Below are 22,206 nucleotides of genomic sequence, written 5' to 3'. Positions count from 1 at the left end.
TCCAGACACTAAAGGGGCAGAGTCACAAGTTTTGTTTGGGCCATTGTTTGCTGTCTAGAGGATTAACAATGGGGACAAAAAAGCAGGCAACCATAAAATCTGACTGGATAAAAGACCTGCAGTACTAAAACCAACCAACTGCCACAAAGTAAAAATACTGACACACTGAACCCACTTTCCAATGTGTGTACAAATACACACATACTGTATGTAGATAGAGTGATACGTCGTGTACGTACACAGGGTGTTAAGATTCAGTTTGTCTTTGAAATTGCAAAACACGTGGTAATGCGCTGCATGCAAATCAGAATTGCGATCACGCTGCATCAAATTTTTAAACTGCTGCACTTCTTGTTCCTTCCAGTAGGTGGCAGCGACACACTGACACCGCAGTTTCTGAAGCGTTTGTCTTTAATGCTAAAATTCAGCTCAGACAGAAACACGCTGAAAACGGTCATAGCGTGAATAAGTTCAGTTTGAAAACGAAAATTTGCATTAGAAATGCTGCCGAATTTGCAACAGTGCTTTCATTTATGGTGACATTACCTGTCCGAATTTTTTAATATTATAGAGTGATGGGTGTATAGAACATATAAAAAAAAACAAAAAAACAAAAATTGAATTATACCCAAGAACAGCCTAACATCTTTCCCTCTAATTTTCTGCAATGCTCTGTTCATTTAACTTTTAATTTCTTGTTGGATTTGTCAGAAAAGTAACCACAGGACACCACGCATCAAGGAAATAAAAACACCTTAAAAATGTACCCTGGTTAAAGTTCAACAACATGTATCAAAATGTTTCTTGGACTTCAAACCTCCATCTCTGACCATCCGTTTTAAGCAAACAGTATCACTTTACACCGAGATGTACACTTTTTTTTTTTTTTTTAAGTGTCATCTAAAAAAAAAAAAAAACAAAAAAAAAACGTGTGGGTAAGCTCACAAAATACTTCTGCCGCTTGTTGCAAATCATGTGATTACACACCCGCATTAAACTAATAAACCTCTACGCATGTATTAGACAAATTATACCTTTAAAGTCCAGTCAACTCTTTGGGAAGACAAACCAGAATTATTCTCCATTTAGGCACATACAGGTAAATCTCGTTAACTCGTGTTTGTGCAAGTCACGTTTTGGATTTACTCTCGGTCGATTTGTAGATCCCGAAAATTTAGACTACTGTATATATATATATATATATATATATAACAATTTTGGTTTGACCATTTTTGGGAGGGATCGCCAATGTGGACAATTGGAAGTTTTTGGATGGGACCTTCCTCTTTAGCCGGTTCAGATTTATACATGCGCCTACGCATAGTAAAGAGCTAAAGAGTCACATCCAAAAAGTTGATTTAGGTTTTTTTTTTGGGGGGGGTCAACCTCATTAACTTGCGGTTTCAGAGAACTTCTGGCCCAATTTTGTGTACCCCAACTTGCACGAGTTAACAAGGTTTACCTGTATTCAAGTGTGGTACCACTATAGCATCAGTTGCTCTATTAGAAGTTCTACTTTAAAGACTCATTGACGGACAGACCGGTTGATTCTATAATGTTGTTTTTCTTCTTAGGGATTTAGAGTATGCAGTAGCAAATTTAAGTACATTTCCTCATGCTTCAAAGTTTATGCAAAGCCATGCAAAAATTCAAAAGCCAAACAAGATTTATTACATTATTGCAATACACAGGAGTTCTTCTGCTATGCTCATTGCCTACTAGGCACATTGACACGGGGTGGGGGAGAGAGACAGGCTGGTATCAGAGTACCATGAATATGCAGCATCAAAGAAAGAAAGAAACGCTGATTACTGAGGAGTCCACCTGGACTCACATTAGCTCCATGTTTGTCCAAGGTTCACTTGTGGTTAACCGTTTTAATTTAAAACATAAACGGGGCCGACCCCAAGGGAGAGGAAAGAAAAAGGCATTTCTTAGCAGTAAGCAATGAAGACAGAGCAGAATAGTACCTGTACAATACATTTGCATTATGAGCATAAAATTAAAATGGAATTTAAGGAAGCAAAAAAAAAAAGTGAGAAAACAAGAATATGTCCATTTCAAAATGACTAGATAACTAATAGGAAGAAAATGCTCAAAGGTTTGACAAAACAGTCTTCAGTTATAGTCCAACAGTTTTTCTACAGAACAACTGATTTTAAGTGTTCATCTAATTACAAAAAAGAAAAAAAGGACAGCCCTCAAAGAGTGGCTTGTGGCACTAGTAAACTCCCTGAAGCATCTTTCCTTTGCTTATAATGTGTATTCACCTTCTCCGGATTAAATGGCTGCTTATAATGTGTCTGCAATGATTGTACACCAGTAATTCAGCAACAGAAAATCAATACACTCTGGAAACACTTTAAAGCTGAAAACTGTATAAATATATATTTATGTGTAAAGAATTCTTGATAATGATTTCTAATAATGCACTGGCATCAAAATAGAACGTGTATATATACGAAAACAGTGACTGCAGCAGTGAGACTGAATGGAGTCACATTCTAAGTGAAAATCTGTTGATTGCATCATCTGGGTTTCAATGGACACTAAAAACTGGACAAAGAGCTGAGAACCAGAAAAGGGGCTGAAAGTGCAAGAACGTGTAGACAACATATTTGAACAAGAATTTGATGTTGAGAACAGAAATTCCTGATCTTTGATTAGTTGGACAGTTGCAGTAAACAAAGGGGTTGTTGGGAGGAGGGGGGCTGAGAGAATGAGAGATTAATGGGAGGAGCAGACTAGAAGGTGTACGTGAGACGTAGGGAGGATTGGCGTGCTCGGTTGATCAGTAGAATACGACACTAGACTTTCCTCCAGGTGGATTGAGGACCTTGTTGTGAGAGCGAGGCCTGGGTCCCAAGTGAGGCTCGTGGTTCTTCAGTGCATTGGCATCAGGAAACGGGGAGGGAGATGGCTTGGGTTCTGGACAGGAGGACACGGCAGCAGGCTCTTCCTTTGGTGGCAAGGCTTTGGGGGAAACAGTTTCTTCCTTCACCACAGGCTCACTCACTTTATGCTCTGGAGCTGGTGGAAAACAATACATAAAGTTCAGAAAAATATAACAACACAAAGGGCCCAATTTACTAAAGGTCTACTTGTGTAAAAATGTATATAAACACCATAGCACTTGCAAATACACCTGCATGCTGAGTTACTAAGAGTATGTCAAATGCACAAAATAATACATTGTCAATTTAGCATTTCTGCCTTTATAAATGTGCAATTTGGGGTTTGTCCACCCAAGAGTGCAAAATTCTGGGAGGAAACATACAAATACCCAAGGTTAGCACAAGTAACATGATTTATCAAAGTCAAAAGGAAATTTCATGGGTGCTAAATGCAAGTGCAGCTGCTTTATTCCAGTTCATCTAGCTGTAAATGCATACGGGCCTTAGCTGGGGAAGAAATCTGTGTCTGACTGGCCTTCTGTCCAGCAGCGTTATAGAGTCATCCGCTTCATGTTAAAAAAAAAAAAAAAATACAGGCGTGTGTTTTTTCAGAGTTTGAAACCTTGGTGTCAACTTATTGCACTTGAGAAACTGGCTGTCTCAAGACACACACACCCTACATCTGGAAATATTCACAGCATTTCACTTTATCCACATTTTGTTATGTTACAGCCTTATTCCAGTATGAAGTCAATTCACCCACCCACCCCACCCCAAATTCTACCCACAACACCCCATGATGATATTTCTTTTTTTAATTTTTGAAAATGAAAAATAATAATAAAAAAAAACCTAAGAAATCCCATGTACATAAGTATTCACACCTTTCACTGAATACTTTGTTGATGCACCTTTGTCAGCAATTACAGTCTCAAGTCTTCTTGAATATGATTCCACAAGCTTGGTGCACCTATCTTTGGGCAGTTTTGTCCATTCCTCTTTGCAGCACCTCTCAAGCTCCATCAGGTTGGATGGTGAGCATCGGTGCACAGCCATTTGCAGATCTCTCCAGAGATGTTCAATCAGATTCAGGTCTGGGCTCTGGCTGGACCACTCAAGGACAGTCACAGAGTTGTCCTGAAGCCACTCTTTTGATATCTTGGCTGTGTGTTTAGGGTCATTGTCTTGCTGAAAGAGCAACATCACCACAGTCTGAGATCAAGAGCAGGTTTTCATCCAGGATGTCTCTGTACATTGCTGCATTCATCTTTCCTTCAATCCTGACTAGTCCCCCAGTTCCTGCCTCTGAAAAACATCCCCACAGCATGATGCTGCCGCCATGCTTCACTGTAGGGATGGTGCCTGGTTTCCATCAAACATGACACCTGGCATTCACACCTGGCATTCACACCAATCTTTGTCTCACCAGACCAGAGAATTTTGTGTCTCATGGTCTGAGAGTCTTTTAGGTGCCCTTTGGCAAACTCCAGGTGGGCTGTCATGTGTCTTTTACTGAGCAGTGGCTTCGTCTGGCCACTCTACCATACAGGCCTGATTGGTGGACTGCAAAGATGATTGTCCTTCTGGAAGGTCCTCATCTCTCTAGAGAGGAATGCTGGAGCTCTGACAGAGTGAACACTGGGTTCTTGGTCACATCCCAGACTAAGGCCCTTCTCCCACAATCGCTCGGTTTAGACGGGTAGCCAGATCAAGGACGAGTCCTGGTGGATCCAAACGTCTTCCATTTAGATGATAGAGGTCACTGTGCTCAATGAGACCTTCAAAGCAGCAGAAATGTTTCTGTACCCTTCTCCAGATTTGTGCCTTGAGACAATCCTGTCTCTGAGGTCTACAGACAATTTCTTTGTCTTCATGCTTGCTTTGTGCTCTGACATACACTGTCAACTGTGGGACCTTATATGTAGACAGGTCTGTGCTTTTCCAAATCATGTCTAATCAACTTTATTTACCCCAGGTGGACTCCAATTAAGCTGTAGAAACATCTCAAGGATAGCCAGTGGAAACAGGATGCACCTGAGCTCAATTTTGAGCTTCATGTCAACGGCTGTGAATGCTTATGTACATGTGATTTTTTTTTTGATAAATTCGCAAAAATCTAAAACAAACAAACAAATAAATAAATAAATAACCCCGTATCCCGCCTCATGCCCTATGTCTGCTGGGATAGGCTCCAGCCCCCCCGCGACCCTTATTTGGACAAAGCGGTAGAAGATGAATGAATGAATGATTTTCACATTCTTATTATGGGGTACTGTGTGTAGAATTCTGAGGGGGGGGGGAGTTTACTCCATTTTGGAATAAAGCTGTAACATAATGTGGAAAAAGTGATGTGCTGTGAATATTTTCTGGATGCACCAAATTCATCAGTTTGCTTAAACAGATGGATGAATAATTAAATGTTTGAAACAAGTCTTTTTCATGCTTTTCTTTTGTTAACTGCCAGTGTGTGAACACGCTCAGTTATGTGGCAGAGTTCAAGCCTAACAAGACAGTCTGTGCAAGTGGCTAATTTCATTTTGCGCTTACTACTATTAACATGCACAAAATCCTCATTTTGAATGTGCTGTTTGTTTATGTCATGTTACTGCCCACTATCAACTGCACAGTTAGTCTTAGTCAATCACTTGCAAAACTGTCTCCACCCCAGTGCACAAAGGTTTGGACTGCCTGTGCAATTTTGCACTCATTATTTCAGATCTTAGTAAATCTGGCCCATAATGTTAAGTCTTATTTTTAATTAGGGTTGCACCTAACAAACATAAATAACAAAAAAATTAAAAGATTAATCTATCATTTCTTTCATTTAATCTATTATTTTTATTACTTAAAATAACATTTACTCAAATTAAATCTTAAAAACCTGGCATTTATATTTCTATATTCAATTGTCTTCTCTTTAAAACAAAATATGACAACGTATGTACTACTGGACATTCCAGTAGTCTTTTCCAGCCTTTCAAAAAATAAAATTAATGGAAGTGCTTGTTTCATTCAAGTAAAAGGAATCTGGTGAATTATATTGCTTACAGAACTGGCACTTTAGGTTCTTTTGGCTTGTCTCTTTTTGCTTACAGTCGCCACAGCAGGTCCAACATGGTATGTTGATTTGGCCCAAGTTTGACATTGCATTCCCTTCACGACCCAACTCCACATTACATGGAGATGTCTCACGTTTTTGACTGTGCACTCCACATTAGCGTGTGTAATGGAGGAACAAATCAAAATTTCACATCACACTAATGTCAGATTTTTTTTTTTATCTGAGCACACATGAATATATAAACACACATACATTTTTTATTATTATTTTTTTTAATCTAATAAACTCACCTGGCGATTCGGGTTCAGGTCCAACACTTAGATTGTCCTGTAAATAGAAAGATAAGCACATGTCATGGTACAATGTCAAAGAATGGAATTTACACAGGTTTGGGGGGAGGGAAAGTAATTTCCTTAACCAAGGCTCCTTTAAGTACAAATTCACACTACAGATGTGACAGCAAATAGTGACCAACGCTGCCTCCTTTGTTTTCCATGTTTATACACTGGCAGAGCCGCCAGCAGCAGAGGGTGAGAGGGTAACCAGAGTGACATTTTGTGAATAACTCAAAACACTGACACGCAATGAAAATAAGCACAGAGCAGCTTCAGCTACGCATCTAGTGAACGTTACCCACACTGCAAACAGTATTTTCATGTACTTACTCAATTTAAGCAGAAAAATCATTCTAAACTGCAATCAACAAATAATCTCTCTCAGGGGAATGTGGCACACATTTCTTCAATCCATTCACCAGTCAGGGTGCATGTGCTTCATCCACCACACTACAGAACCGCCCTGGGTTCTGGTTGGTAACCATCCAGGCAGACAACCCATCCATCCCCACCCACCTTTTCACAAAAACTCAACTCAACCTTTATTTATAAATACTTAGCAAGTGAAAAAGACGGCTCATGTGAAATGCAAAGATTTGATACCTGACTCACCTTTGGCTTGTTTGGGTGGCTCCTGGTTGGACTTTGGGCAGGTACACTTTCTACAGACCCAAATATGTTACTGCTTAGACCACCTGGAGGTATTGGTTTTTTTGGTTGAGCTGGAGGTTCTGGTTCAAATATTCCACTTGTCTTACCACCTACACAGAACATAGTGAAGATCATGTAGTTATTTATTTTTACTAAATGTGTTCAAAACGTCAGAGCTTGACATTTTACAGTCATGTGGTCAGATTTCATCTCAATTTATGACCAGTATAGAACTGATGGCAAATGCAATTAGCATTTTTTAAGCATGTCAAAATATTTCAAAGCAAGGGTCATTTAAAATAAGAAGGCTAGTGTTTTGAAACTATCATTTATGTCAAAAATTCATAGTCACACATTAATGGCTTGCAAATTCCAGTGCCTTCAAATTTAGGACACCACAACCCATTGTACTCCATGGATACCACTTCTAGGTCCAGATATTGTTTTGACATCTGAGGGTGAGTAACTGTACAAATATTTTTTTTAACAGAACAAGGAATTTTCCAACACAGCATTTCTAAAGATCCTAGTTATATTTGAGATGCTTACCTTATTTTACTTTGCACACAGAAACAAAATTATTTCACAAAAAACAAAAATTACAGCAGTCAAAATTATTAGCCCCCTTTTGGACTGACCCTTTTTATTGAACCACAAAACAAACCACTGTTGAGCATGAGGTGCTTTAACTTTGAAATGCTCAAAGCTTGAAAAATCAAGTCAAAACTGAGGTTATTTTTCAGTGTACACACAATATAAAAACTTCAGTAAGGGTTTGAGCTGTCACTTGAGAAAGAACCAAAGAAGTCAGTTTAGACTTGAGAAAAAGAAATGTTGATGCTCACAAAGCAGGAGGAGTTACCACAACATTTCCAAGTGTCAAGAACTGAAGTGAAAGCATCAAGAAATTCAAAGGGATTTCAAAGACTCTGGAAAGAAAAATAGTAAGAGAAGTGTCTAAAGTGCCAAGACACCAGTGAATGACTTAACCTAGTTGGGAATTGTAGTCTAAAAGAACAGGAATGGACTGCAAGGTTGCAGACCAAGAAAAACACCACTTCCACAGAAGAGACACCTTCAAGCCAGACTGAATTATGTTAAGGACAACCTGGAGAAAGATTATACATACTGGAAATGTGTCCTTTGGTCAGATGAGATGAAACTTGAGCTTTGGCCATAGAGATGTTGCTTATGTTTGGAGAAAGAAGGGAAAGGCGTATAACCCAAAGAACACAGTCCCCACAGCAAAATAAGGCGATGGTGAGCATTATGCTGTAGGGATGCTTCAGTGTGTCTGGAACTGGTAATCGCCTCCAGGTAGAAGGAAGGGTATGTGAAGATTTAGAAAGAAAATCTCAAGCAGTCAGCAGCAAAACTGGGTCATCACTTTGTCTTCAAACACGACAACCCACAAAGATAAATAAATAAAAAGAAAAAGGTCGTTCCTGGAGATAAACAATCCTTTTGAGAAAAAGAAAAGACTGGCCACTTGAATTTTCAATAGATGGACAAGTAGGAGTCAACTGGAGAATTATACAGAGGTTAAAATAAAAAAATGCTACAATCATATTGAAACTATACATTACTGGTCTGACTCTGCTCATAAAGATTCTAAAAAGGTATAGTTGGCTGCTTATTGAAAATTCAAATGGCCAGTCCATTTTTTTCATAAGCGTAATGTCTAGAGAGCATTTGTGCTGAATTTAGTGCTTGCATCACCATTTGAAGGATTCCTCTGTCAATATTCTGTTATCTGTTGCACTACTGCTCCGCACATGCACCTCATTGTATTTGGCTGTGTGGCAAATCGCATGCAAGACTTGCTTCAAGATAACAGACAAGATCAAAATGAGTTGTTACAAGTAAAGGTTCTTTCACACTTGAACACATTTTGGCTCCGCACTCTTGCGCACTTCGTTGTAACAATGCCACACGCTTTGTTCCCAGTTGGATGCCACACTATGTGCACCGGACGCTGCATATATAAAGTAATTATTTCATAATGGATTAATCATTTCCTCTGTTTGGCTGTTGAAAACAACTCCAATCACTTCCGGAATCTGAAGACTGTTTCATATGCAGCTTTTTGCCCCCTCTTTTTCCTGTGTTTCATGAAGTGGAGAACGCAGTTGGAACCCTCTAAATGGTAATTATTTGTAATGTTTATATTGTGATGGCTTGGTATAACAGTTACATATTCATTCCTTCTCATGAGCAGCTGTAAAATTATGTTTATGATAGATTTAACATCTCGTTATAATCATCCAGATGAGCTGCGCTGTGATGCGGTGCGCTCATGCAATCACACTCATGCAGCGTTTTTAATTGTTTACACAATGTTCACGTAAAGTTCACATACTTGATGCGTGACAGAGATTTTGAACATTTCAAAATTTTCTTTGCACACTTGCACGAAGCTGTTTACTCTCCTCCACGGCAGAGTGCATGCAAGTGCACAGATCAAAGTTGTGCAAGTGTCAAGACAGCTTAACTTTGCTGTCCCTGCCCCGCTTCACCCATTTATCCACACCAGCATACTTACCTGGAGGATTGGAGCGTCTGGGGATGTTCTGGGATTCCGCTGGTGGAGCAAAAACTGTAGATGACATTTTATTGGGTCTTCTTGATGGTGCTGCGTCTTCTTCACAGCCAAACAAGTTACTGCAACCACCACCAGGAGGCTGCAAAACCCTTCAGAAGGTAAAAGAATTATAGAAAGACTTTCAGAAGGTCTTGCCAGAGTTGTTGCCATTAGGATTGCGGAGCCATATTTTATGCGTGGAATGATTATAATATATGAAACATAGACATAGTTTAATATCTGGATTTTAGTCTTCATTCAGTCTGAAATTTTAAGTATCAAAACATGGCTACAACTTCATTCTGAAAATGTTATACAGTGTGTTAAAGTGTCCTATGTCAAATCTGCACTCTTCACACTTTATCTCAGTTACCTTCAAAATTACCAAGTTCTATAACAAAGTCCATTTGGCTTCTCCCTTTTTTCACTTGAGATCACAACAGCAGATCTGAGATCTGCATGTTGATTTTGCACAATTTTTCCACCAGATGCCCTTCCTGACACTTCTCCACACGTGATCCAATTCAACAGATGATGCGAAAAATACTGTAACAACCTTGAAAATAAGCATTAGTAAAACTTTCCAGCCAAAGCTTGTATTAACACTAAAACAGGTTTAGTGCTTTGCATATGTAAAGCTCATTTAATAGGCTTGGAAAGAGTCCATAAATTAACTTCGTGCGTAGATTTACACAAGAGCAATTATAATGATTATAATGATTAAAGGTTGATAACACAGCAAACTGCGCCGACTTACGAGGACAGCGTGGCCGCAACATTACAACAACGCGGAGCTTCTTCACACTTCCACAGGCGCTGCAGACAACGCCTGGTATGCTAGCTCGTTAGCTAACTGATAACCCAGACCAATCGGTGACCCAAACCAAAGCAGCTCATTTAATCGGTCATGTCTTACGTAAGACCACCTTTGCGTATTCGAGTCATGATAAAAACCTAAAGTATCAAACTTGCACAAAACAAAGCTAATGAGGTGCTGTAATCTGCCGTTACGTTGCGAGGCTAACATTAGCCGAATTAACCAAATCAATCTTATTTGTTCTTTACCTTGAACTTGGCTTCGCACTATTATCCAACCCTTGAAACATGTTCGTCGAAGTCATTGTATCTTTTTTCGAGCTTTTAAAACCACAAAAACAACTTTGCCAAGCGGGAGACCAGCAACTTCCCCTGTTTGCAGAATTCAGTTCACCCTGAGAGAGGTGCGCTCGTTTAGTTTTTCTTGAGTTCCGTTGTGCATGTGACAGGCCGGTAATGACCATGACGCATTTAAAAGATAGAATACACGTTTGTAACCAGAGTGCGTGGACACATAATAAAAATGTTATTTTATTTTATATATTTGGACGGCTCGAAGATTTTGAGTCAAATTATTATTAAAAAAAAGAAAGGTTTTCGAGATGTGTTGACGGGCGTCAGAGAATCAATTTACGAACGTACCTATTGGTAAATTTCGTTGGTTCACATGACACGTGAAAAACCATACAGCGCTTGGTTTTTTCACCGGGGCGGGGCTCTGAGGAAAGACAAAGACGGCGTGGGCGGAGCCGTTAGCAGAGCCATAACCTCCTCGCATTATAAATTTAAATATTTCAAATTATACAGCGCTTGAAAGTAATGACACAATGATTGCTTTATGAAAAAATGAAATTGTATCTTGGCACAAATCCTGATATTAAATAATAACTGTATGAGATGGTCGTTAATTTTGATTTTAAGTTTATATTTTACATTTTATCTTAATCGTTTAGTTTAAAATCGTTTTAGTTTGTAATTAGTGCACGACCGCGTTTATTTTTAAATTACTGCGTTTTTTACGTTTTATTTCTTTTTATCGCGTTTTAATTTTGAGAGCTCTAAAAAAAGTGAAAATAAGTGCACGCGTTACGTTCTTTGATTGGACTTCGCAAATGTCAATCATTATGTGGGCGAAACTTAAAAAACATGGGACGTAACATTAAGAGCATTAATTGTAGAGCATTAATTATACAATATAAACTTTACTTTATTAAACGATTTAAATTCCTCTGAACATTGACTGTCTCTGAAAATGATAAAATACAGACAGAGAATTTGCACCCCAGGAAAAGGATTACGATTGGTCCTCTGCCGAGCCTTTTCTTTAACAATTGGCGCAATCGCCTGTCCATCATACTTAGCAGTGCCGCGTTGTGTTCCTGACCAATCGCGTGATTGTTTTCGACTTGTTTGGGCGTGACAAAACGCGTGGAGGGAAAAAAAAAAAGAAAACTGCAGGAACTGTCATCGGCGAGAAGCAAGCTCGGGGCTGCTATTGCTAGCTATGCTATCTTCTGGGTCGATTGGGAATATCACCAACAGGTTTCCACTTCAGGTAGTTTCTAAAGTCTAAACGCTCATACAGTAACGCTGGTAACAAAGTATTTAAGAGCTTTATTTATTTTAAATGGTCTTTTTCCTGAAATAGGTCTCGCTAATGCTCGTTTGTTAACGTTAGCTAAGAGCAACAGCAGCAGCTATGCTAGTTGTGTTATTTCGGTATGAATGGAGTGATCTTTTTTAATGGAATGTAGCTAACCACAACACAGATTCCTCTAACTGACGATTGTTCCAAGTATCTATAACTATAATTACATGAAACCTTCAAAGTGGTATTGTAGATTCTTTGTTAAACTTTAAAATCACTATAGAATACCGTATTATATAGTAATAAAGGTTAATTTAGTTCGATGACAGCAAGTTCCTAATTTTTAGTTAACGTCAGGTTACAGCACAATGTTATTCTCAAGCATAAATTTTATTATAATTTCATATAGGCTTTAAAACGATTTGCTGCCTTTGTCGGGTTTTAAGAAGCACAAGGAAGTCAGTTACAGATTGAACTCTTCCACACATAACTAAGCAGATCAGTACTGTTATAGGCCCCATTAATGTATGATAGGCACAATTGTGATAAAAGGCTTGCACCTAAAATCAGATTGAGATAAGGATGTCCCTCATCACTTTCAATCTGAGGCATTTCATGTTCATGTTATGGCTCTTCATGGAGATTTATTTCACTGTCACCCCCCACATCCACCTGATTAGTCAAAAGACATAAATCATGAAGGAACAACAGATCAAACACAATATTAACATTTTATTGTAAAGCGTACATTATAGCATAGTTATGGAAATGTCATGTCAGATGCATATAGATGCACATGTCATGCATCATGTCGGATGCATATAGATCGAATCAAGCATTCTTCTTCCAATGATCCACGCTGAGCATGGATTATTTGTGTTATGAGGAGATCGCCTATGTGAGAAACTGGTTATTTTCGTGTTTGATAACACTGGTGTTTTGGGGTTTATATTAAATACGTTTGCAGATATTATTTCTGTGTGCGATGGTGACGTAGTAATAAGCAAGTCCACTTGGAGGCATGTTAATAAAACTATCTGCTTATCAATTCAGATCAGCCAGACAAACGTGGGCAGTAGCAAATTGTTCTGCATCAGTTGCAGTAATCGACATTTTTAATATCACAGTTGTGTTTGTTTTTGAAAAATATTCATTGACTAATATTGTTGGTGATAAACAGTAGAACTGCCGCAGAGTTCAGCTCAGTCGAGGCAGCAGCAAGGGAGGACAGAATCAAGATATCGTTGTCGCTGTATTATGCTCAGTTTGGTCAGAAATTGTCCACATATCTTGTCGGACCCATGGTGAAGAGAAAGAAGGGCGTCGTCTGCTACCGACGAGCATGAGAATGTGTAAGATTTTGTCTGAAATAAACACTATTTAGAGGTCGAAGGCACCGAGGTTTTGCGTTGTCGTTTCTGCAGGGCGCTAAACTGGAAAGCGCTCGCATTTGAATTTAGTTGGGATTTAACCCGAAATATTGTAATATCCAGCGCAAAGACAGTCGCTAAAACACGAAGGGCTGATGCCAAACTGTTTTGGTTGTTGTATATAAATGATCCAAAGACGTTAAATGCATATATTTGATGTTGTTTTGTCGGGACTGGAGAAGGGATTTGAAACAAACAGCGGCGGCCATGTTGAGCGAAGAGAAACGTCGTCTTTCGAAGTTAATTTCGTACACCGTTTGTTTCTAATCTGACAAATTTTTTCCCGAATGTGTTTTGGCAGCATGACACCGGGTTCCAGGGAGCGATCGGTGGTCGATGGGACGGCGAATCGCCCAGAAAGCTCGGCGGTTGCGACGAGGAGGAGAGCGCAGAGCAGGCGAGCGAGGAGCGCAGTACAAGGGAGACGACGGAGTGGAAATTCTTAATCAGCAGCCACGGCTCTCAGCCCCGGTTCAGTCTCCCTGGCCTCTCGCCGAACCGAACCGGACAAGGCTCGACCTACAGCCCCCACACCTCGGCGGAGCTGCTCCACCATGCCACGACCAGCATCATTTTCTCAGATCAAGCGTTCGACCTCCGAGCAAACGGATCAGGAAGGATTCAGTCGGCATCAATGGACATGGCGGGGCAAAATCAAAGGTACTGTGGCAGTCGGTTTAAAAGATGTTTTAATTACAAATGTTTACAGTTTGTCGGAGGTAGCTAAAGTGATACCCGTTTGAGCCAGTGGCCAGGTTGTACTCAGAGTACAACCCACGTTTTAACACCATCCTGATATTTCTGTGGCACTCACAGGCCAAATGTCAAATCACAATTCAGGCATCACCAGAGTGCTTTCACTTATTTACTGGAAACTACCTATGAAGACTCAGCTGTTCCTATCAACCCAGCATCCTAAAATAAATATAAAAGTTCAAGTCCTCATGTGTGCACAGTTGGGTTCCATGCACTTTCTTCCTATACTGAACACAAAAAAGGATGGCAGTTTTACTTTAATCCAGGATCTTGAACCACTGATACAGTAAAATTGGGAATTTTACAATTTACATTTTCACTTCTGAAAATGTAAAATATTTTTTAAAATTACAAATGTGTCCACGAACTACATGCAGTGGCATGGCAAGTGGCATTTTGCTATCTGTATGGAGTCATATTGGTGATACAAAATTATGTCTGTATATAGCTGTGTTAATTGTCCCATGGGGTTAGGTTTTAGGTCAGCGTAATCCCATAGCCATTCATATGTGGCATGTTTTTGATCATTTTAAGATATGACCCACTGCAGAGTATGAGAAGCTGTGGTGTAAGTGGTAGAGGGTGGGACCTCTGAGTCTAAAACCCCCAGGTTGAATCCCAGTCATGTTATGCATTTTGTTTTTTCTTCTTCAAGTATAAAATGCATATATGATGTGCATATATGACAATCATCACCAGAGATAATTACAGATATTTTGGAACAGAGGAAAGTGTTTAGGAGAGTTGCTTCAAAACAAAATTTGAGACCTGCGTACATATAGAAAATAAAGTACAGGTACATAGCCTCATAATCAGAGCCGGTCTGCTCTATGTAAGTCTGATCCTGTCAGATCTCAGAAGCTAAGAGGTGCGACATCTGATTAGTACTTGGATGGGAGACCTCTTCGGAACAGCAGCAGCTGTGTGTGTGTTTCTCCTGGTAAAACTGGAGTTGCGTCAGGAAGGGCATCCGACGTAAAACTTGTGCCAAATACCAATGCGGATCTGGCTGTATCCGCTGTGGCGACCCCGACCCAAAACGAGAGCAGCCGAAATGACAGCACACACACACACACACAGCCTCATAATCACATGACCTAGATTGACATGTCATGAGTGTTATGTACAAATATAATTGCGTATTATCAATACAGCTATATATAGCGTAGCAACCTACAGTTTTATTCTTCAAGTGATATTCACAATGCTGCCATTAGCAACCTAATCCTGTCTGATCTCATAAGTGGAGTAGAGTGGGTCCTGATTAGTACTTGGCTGAGAGACCACTTGGGAGCACCAGGGATTGTCTGTGTTTCTCCATGTAGAACTGGACTTGCTATCAGGAAGGGCTTCCGGCATAAAACTTGTGCCAAATCCCATTGTGGATCTGTACTGAATCTGCTGTGGTGACCCTAAACAAGTGGGGGCAGCCAAAAAGCTAATTACATTTACAATATCGCATTATTTAGAAAAATGCAAATCCCTGATGCAAATCATATTTGACTCACCACTTTGTGCATTGCCATTTTTTGTAGTATGCCATTCTAAAAATAATATGCATACAATTTGCAGAAATTTAAAACAATTAAGTGTGTTAATGTTCATTACAACTTGCAATAATTTTAGTGAACAATGAATTTGACAGTTGTTGCAGTTGATCAATTAATTGTTTATTCCATGTGATGCTAGAAAATAGTTTAAAAAAATTATTGTTCCTTGGTGTCCAGGGAAAAATCTTTACATAACTTTTTTTGGTTTGACCAATGGTCCACATCCCAACATACAAACAACAGTGGCTTTAGTGGCCACCAGGACCCTGCAATTGGTAATAGGAGTCTGTGCCTTTATTTGACATTATGGTTAACTGTGCATGTTAAATACCAACATGGCTCAAAATAAAAGGTTCACTGGTCTTCACCTGTGTCAGAACCCAACATTTCAAAACTGAATGTGCACTAGTTTTTATGGCGTGAGTTGTGGAGTTTGTATGGACACATTCATTGACTGACTGAATCCATAACCCAAGACATTTACCTTGGTATACAGGAAAACAGAAAAGAGTGAAATCCTCACACAGAATGATTTGCAATTTTGCTTGACGTTATCTAGTGATTAATTATTAAAAATACTTATTATTATTACTTATTATTTTCTTTGATTTGTATTTATTTATTGAACTAATTAAAGAGGCATGTTGTCTTTAATGAGGAGGAGCAATCCCATACATTTTCACTTAGTGACGTGAGTGGGATCAGAACATCCTCGTTTTCCCTGTCCTGATATCCTTGTTGCAGGCAAACACAGGTTAGACACAAAGTAAAAGGCATATACGAGGTCTATTAGAAAAGTATCCGACCTTATTATTTTTTTCAAAAACCATATGGATTTGAATCACGTGTGATTACATCAGACATGCTTGAACCCTCGTGGGCATGCAAGAGTTTTTTTCACGCCTGTCGGTTACGTCATTCGTCTGTGGGCAGTCTTTGAGTGAGGAGTCGCCCACCCTCTCGTCGATTTTTTTCATTGTTTAGGAATGGCTCAGAGATTGCTGCTTTGTTTGATAAAAAATTTTTCAAAGCTGTAAGGCACAACTGAGTGGACACCATTCGATAAACTGATGAGAGAATTTGGTCTGGTAGTGTCGTTGTAAGGACGGCCCACGGCGCCTGACGGCGATCTGCGCTCCGAGGCGGCAGCGTCTCACCGTTTCAAGTTGAAAACTTCCACATTTCAGGCTCTGTTGACCCAGTAAGTCGTCAGAGAACAAAGAACTTTCAGAAGAAGTCGGCCTGAGGAGTTTATTCGGACATTCCATTGTTAACAGACATTTTTAAATGAAAGAACGTGCGGGCAGAGTCGCATGTCGGGCCGGACCCGACCGCGGGGGGTCGCGACAGGAAAAACAGCTCCGTTGGAAACCTTAACGGGCAAGTTGGAACATGCCCAAGCTGTTAAATTTCTCAGTTACTCACTTGTTGAAAGCCATCAAAAGCCGCCTGAATTTTACAAATGGTTTTCAACACGGAGGTGTTTTTCCTGTCGCGGCGCACACAGATTCGCCAAGTCATCACGGAAACGACTCGGCGAATTTGCGCGCACGTCTTTCATTAAAAAATGTCCTTAAACAGTGGAATGTCCGCATAAAGTCCTCATGCCGGCCTCTTCTCAATCTTCTCTGTTCTCTCACAACGTCATGGGTGAATTAAGCCTTAAATTAGGATGTTTTCAGGTCGAAACAGGCCGACGACAGCGCCTGGAAGCGCTGCAGGACGTCCCTGCTCTGTGGGAAGTCCTTACACGACAGAAACACCCCATAATCTCTCATCAGCCGTTTAAACTTTTCACCGAAAACCAGCTTAATTTCTCGAATAGTATCCACTCGGATATTCCTCACAGGTCCAGAAAAAATGTTGATAAAGCAACGCGCGCCGTCTCGAGCAGCGTGGTGAAACAAAGGAATTCAGCCGAGAGGGCGGGACCACATCTCACTCAAGGGCCTGCCCACAGGGAAATGACGTCACACCGACGCGTGAAAAAAACTCACGCATGAGCACGAGGGGTTCAAGCATGATTGGTGGAATCGCACGTCATTCAAATCCATATAGTTAAAAAAAATAAAAAGGTCGGTTTATTATCTAATAGACCTCGTATGAGGATTAAATGGCTGATGCTTTGTTGCTCTGGTAACTTGTCATGCAGGTGAATTATGCTAAAGCTTAGAGGCTGTGTCATGGTTGATTTGGCTTAGGAACATTGTCTGAGCAATAAAGTTCACTGACAGTTTAGACAAGTGGAAACTACAGTGTGGAAGTGAAATTTGAAGGAGCAGCATATATGTTTTAGAGTAACTGGTGTGGCCAAAATGAAATGAAAACATACCATCTTATTTGAGACCCTGTAACTGAGAATCCTCCACCCAGATAATAACAGTCTTCTTGACTGAAGAGTCTTTTCTTTCATACACATTTGTGAGGAAAATATTACTAACTTTTTAAAATGTATATCCGCTCGTGGTGTAGCCTATCTAATATGTTCTCCTTCCCTAACTTGTTATATAACGCAATTTGGGTTGGATTCATAGAATTAAACGTTTCCATTATAAAGGCTGTGGGTAGCAGATTTGATTTTCTTTACTTGTTTAAAAGAGAAAGAGACTTTTCTTGTTATATTTAGAATTTTTCAAATGACTATTATTTACAAAGGAAGTCCTAATTATTTTGATGTGATGCTATATTAGTGCACATCTGCTTTGAAACTGACACATCTAGGTTAATGCCTGCAGCCTACAGAGAGATTTGTGGTTGTAAATTGTGACCCGTTTTGCCTGAAAGTCTTCAGTTGTCTAAAGCTGTTGCAATGCCGCAATGGCAATTAGCTCATTGTGTTAGTCCCTCCTGACTTTGTGTTGTGCTGGACTAAAATAGGCTGTTCAGACCTACTAGGAGATGGTTTTGGGTTTGTGTACTGCAGACCTTGCCTTAGGGTGCTGAATGCTTTTCCTGCCACCTTGCCTAGATAAACCACAGACGGGAACCTCTGCAGGTTGTGCACCTGTAATAGCTCTATGTGGCATTGTGAGACATATGCTGACATCTCCAAAACTAGATCTCAGACCTACAGTTGTATGTTTCATGCTATACAAAACAACAAGAAGACATTTGGTTCCATTCATTACAGTGTTACTCAGCTGATGGATTTTTGTACTGCCTTTCCTTGTGTATCACAGGGGCCGAAAATGGCTCCTCTTCTCAGGGTGCAGTGGGACAATCAGGTTCTGTTGCTGGCTCTGGTGGAGGGATATCTAAGGCTTCCAAGGGGCAAGGTTCTACAGAGAAGGAGGAGCAAACTGGTAACCAGAAGAGGGCCCGTCGGCAGTGGGAGTCTTGGAGTGCAGAGGACAAAAACAGCTTTTTTGAGGGTCTTTATGAGGTATGGAGAGGAACCTGATCGAGTATCATAAGCAAGTACTCCATTTATTAAATGATACATAGTGACTGTGAAACAAGTGGCACACAGTTTAACTTAATCTATTTATGTATCATAATGTATTAAGAGCAAGGTCAAGCTTGAACCTTTAGGCGTATTATGATACATTAAATATGTTCCTACTACTTCTTTTCACAGCATGGGAAAGACTTTGAAGCTATCCAGAACAACATTGCTATTAATAAAGAAGAGAGGCAAACCTGCAAACATGGTGAAGAACAAAGAGCAAGTCCGACATTTTTACTACCGAACTTGGCATAAGATCTTCCAAACCATTGACTTTGCCAATGGTGAGTAGTCTCAGTTCATTTTCCCGTCTTTGTTGGAAAATGTATAAATATTGAATACTGTAAAACATTACTACTTAGAAATTTGTGGGTTATTTGGAACTGCTATTATGTGGTTCGGTGTCAGTGTACAACGGTTTAAGCGACGGGTTCATATTGTTATATACCAGAGGTACACTGGGACTGGAATTTTAGTTTAACTACTGGTATTTTAAATGGATTTGAAACAGTATTTGTTTTGCCATTAGAAGATTTTAAATCTATGGAAAGCTGGTTTTCCACTTGGCTCATTTAATAAGGTGATTAATGATTTTTTGAAAAGGTCTGAAGCTTTGTCTTTAGATTCTGGGGAAACAGTGAGAATTAAAAACTATATTTAGACATTTATAGACTGATTACTCTTAAAATAAACAATGTGTTAATTGTTAGTTGCGGTTTTGTTGTTATTTGTTAGTTTTATGTCTTGGGTTTTGTGCTCTAGCAGTGTTTGGACTTATGTGTCCATTCCCTTCACAGCTTACTCCAGAGTGTTGAAAAAAATCCTCCCAAGAAGTGTACGGCCTCATCTGCTACGCCGAGCTCCGCAAAAAAGTGGAGGATGTAAGTGAAGGCTGTTGTTTTTGTGATTGTTTTGCTGTCTTAGTTTAGCGCACATGGGACTCCATTAAGCACTGCATGCTTCCAGTCAAAAGGGACAGCTGGTCTTGAGGGATGATGATGTAAGCCATTCTCTGACTTTATGATTTTTCTCTTCTGACAGTAATGGATGACAAGAATGTAGCAAAGCTGAATGAACTCATCCAGCAAGGGTAAGTTGGTAATAAATCAGTCTGTCAATAAGTGAGACACACGCACACACACACTGTTACATTTTTTTCATGTTAAATAGCACAAGAGGTGAGTTTATGCACATGGTCATTTATGGGGTTTTGACTTGATCTACTCCACCATATGTGCAAAAAGAAACACTCAGCATCTAGTCTTGGGTGGTCTCCTACTGCTGACTTTGTTACACGATTGTGCATGTTTTTGGAGCGGGGGGTGATCAGAACCAATCAGGGCCTGAAAATGTTTGTAATCTCTGGTAAAAGTAGCATTGTAGAAAATTGTGCATAAACTGGCAAGTTTCAAACAAGTTAAGAAGTCTGTGACATAATGATCTACAAATGTTAATAGTTGGATTGTCTGTAAATGGCCCACACCTCGGGTCATCTTGTGTAAAAGTATGTGAAAGTGCAAGAGTGGTTACAGTATCCAGTAATTGGTACCATGCCATTCTCTGAGCAGAAGCCTCCCCTCTGATCCACCTCCTCCAAACGAAATCCATGAAAAACATCTTGCTTACTTCAACAGAAGATAGTTTGGAGATGTTTAGAGAAACATTACAACTTTTTGGAAAAGTGTGGGATAAACACAGAAGTAGCAGTCTGTGCATGCGCAAAACATCATGTAATGGGAATTGTATGTACTTGGATGTATTTGGTAAAAATTGGTTACACTTGTATGCAGTGGTGGGCACAGATCAGATGATCCGATACCAGATAATTGTTGAAGCTAATGTATTAGCTATCGGATTAGCTTTTCAGATAAGTTTTAAAACCATCATCAATTAGCTTCTGATAAATTTAGTTCCGATAACTTTTAGTCCGATAATATATATGTATTTTTTTTTTTTTACTGGTAAAGTGAGCAAAGTTTAACGGTCAAAAAAATGTTTGTAAACCCTAAAATCAAACATTTAGTCCATCTGTTGTGTGTTTGTAGCAGATTGGCTGCCTGTTGCTTGCTGATGATGTCATCATTAAGTGCAAAATGTGATTGGCCGGTCGACGCAGGGAGCATTGTGGGTCGTGTAGTTCAGGTTTACGTTACAGTGAGACGTTACATGCTTGACACAAAAACAAAACAGAGTAATTTTAACATTATTTATTTTATTTGTTTGTGGCTGTAATTAATCACCAAGACTTGTGGGGGAGAGGAGCTCTCATGGCGCAGCTGTGTGTACAGAGGGAGGGACTTTTCTTCACGTTTAGACACTGTTTTGGATTAAAACGGACGCTTTATGTGGATTATTTATTCAGATGAATCCCACTAAACTAACAAGTAATGAATTTATATTTACTACATGTATTTACTCTGCCAATCAATGGACATATTTTGGTTGTTTAAGACACAGGGTTGAAAGTGTTGTGAAAAAGCAAGCAGCGTTTTACTTCATAAATGAGGATGTATGTTAATACCGAGATAAACTGTGACTTCTAATACTTTTGCTGCTTTTGAAAGATGATGACAGTGTTTGGGGTTTTAATTTTTATTCATTCATTTTTGTACGTTCTTATGTGTTTGTGATCCTTGATTTACCCAGCAGCGAAAAGTGAAAGTGGTTTATCAGAAGCCGACAGTGTAATCTGATGTGGCCACATCTGAATCATACTAAAAGTTATCGGTTATCTGTAATAAAGATACATTTTCATGATCATCATATTCTACTTGATAGGCTGGAAAATCATTTTGGGATTACTGGGAGTGCCCTTGCATGGCTGACGTCATACTTGACCAGTTGTCTCACTGTGTTTTGTAAAGTAACACTACCTCTAACCTTAGTGACATGAAATTTGGGGTTCCACAGGGGTCTGTCTTCGGTCCCCTGCTTTCTCCCTTTATATAAACCTCTTGGGCACGTATTGTGGCGTTTTGGATTACCTTTCAACTGCTATGCAGATGATACTCAGTTATACATGCCGATAACTGCTGGTAATCTCGTTCACATAAAATCCTTAGAAGATTGCGTTGCAGCAGTGAGAAGTTGGATGTCTAG

General features: G+C 39.6%; 2 protein-coding genes across 5 annotated transcripts in view; one reads left to right on the top strand and one right to left on the bottom strand.

Annotated features, from left to right (window-relative positions):
• Positions 1-1,652: 1,652 nt before the first annotated feature.
• jpt2 (Jupiter microtubule associated homolog 2) lies at positions 1,653-21,295 on the bottom strand. 4 transcript variants are annotated; one of them, XM_034189580.1, is made up of 7 exons: positions 21,291-21,295; positions 21,059-21,065; positions 10,588-10,664; positions 9,484-9,632; positions 6,903-7,051; positions 6,246-6,282; positions 1,653-3,030 (listed from the first exon to the last, which is right to left on the bottom strand). In XM_034189580.1, exons 3-7 carry the CDS (start codon positions 10,641-10,643, stop codon positions 2,792-2,794), a joined length of 630 nt encoding a protein of 209 aa, XP_034045471.1. In that variant the 5' UTR covers positions 10,644-10,664; positions 21,059-21,065; positions 21,291-21,295; the 3' UTR covers positions 1,653-2,791. The 4 variants fall into 4 exon arrangements, with proteins under 4 accessions (XP_034045471.1, XP_034045469.1, XP_034045473.1 ...); XM_034189578.1 differs by lacking the exons at positions 21,059-21,065; positions 21,291-21,295 and having other exon boundaries at positions 10,588-10,871; XM_034189582.1 differs by lacking the exons at positions 21,059-21,065; positions 21,291-21,295 and having other exon boundaries at positions 2,874-3,048; positions 6,251-6,282; positions 10,588-10,872.
• The window catches only part of cramp1 (cramped chromatin regulator homolog 1), a 39,269-nt gene continuing 30,721 nt past the window's right edge, over positions 13,659-22,206 (top strand). Inside the window, 7 exon segments of the mRNA XM_034189577.1 lie at positions 13,659-13,704; positions 13,707-13,769; positions 13,772-14,016; positions 18,842-19,044; positions 19,240-19,391; positions 19,905-19,988; positions 20,149-20,197. Of these exon segments, the coding sequence (XP_034045468.1) occupies positions 13,659-13,704; positions 13,707-13,769; positions 13,772-14,016; positions 18,842-19,044; positions 19,240-19,391; positions 19,905-19,988; positions 20,149-20,197 (842 nt within the window).

Source organism: Thalassophryne amazonica, chromosome 16, assembly GCF_902500255.1.
Source record: "Thalassophryne amazonica chromosome 16, fThaAma1.1, whole genome shotgun sequence".
Taxonomy (NCBI): domain Eukaryota; kingdom Metazoa; phylum Chordata; class Actinopteri; order Batrachoidiformes; family Batrachoididae; genus Thalassophryne; species Thalassophryne amazonica.
Note: the sequence above shows the minus strand (reverse complement) of the source record. Positions and strands in the feature narration are given on the sequence as shown.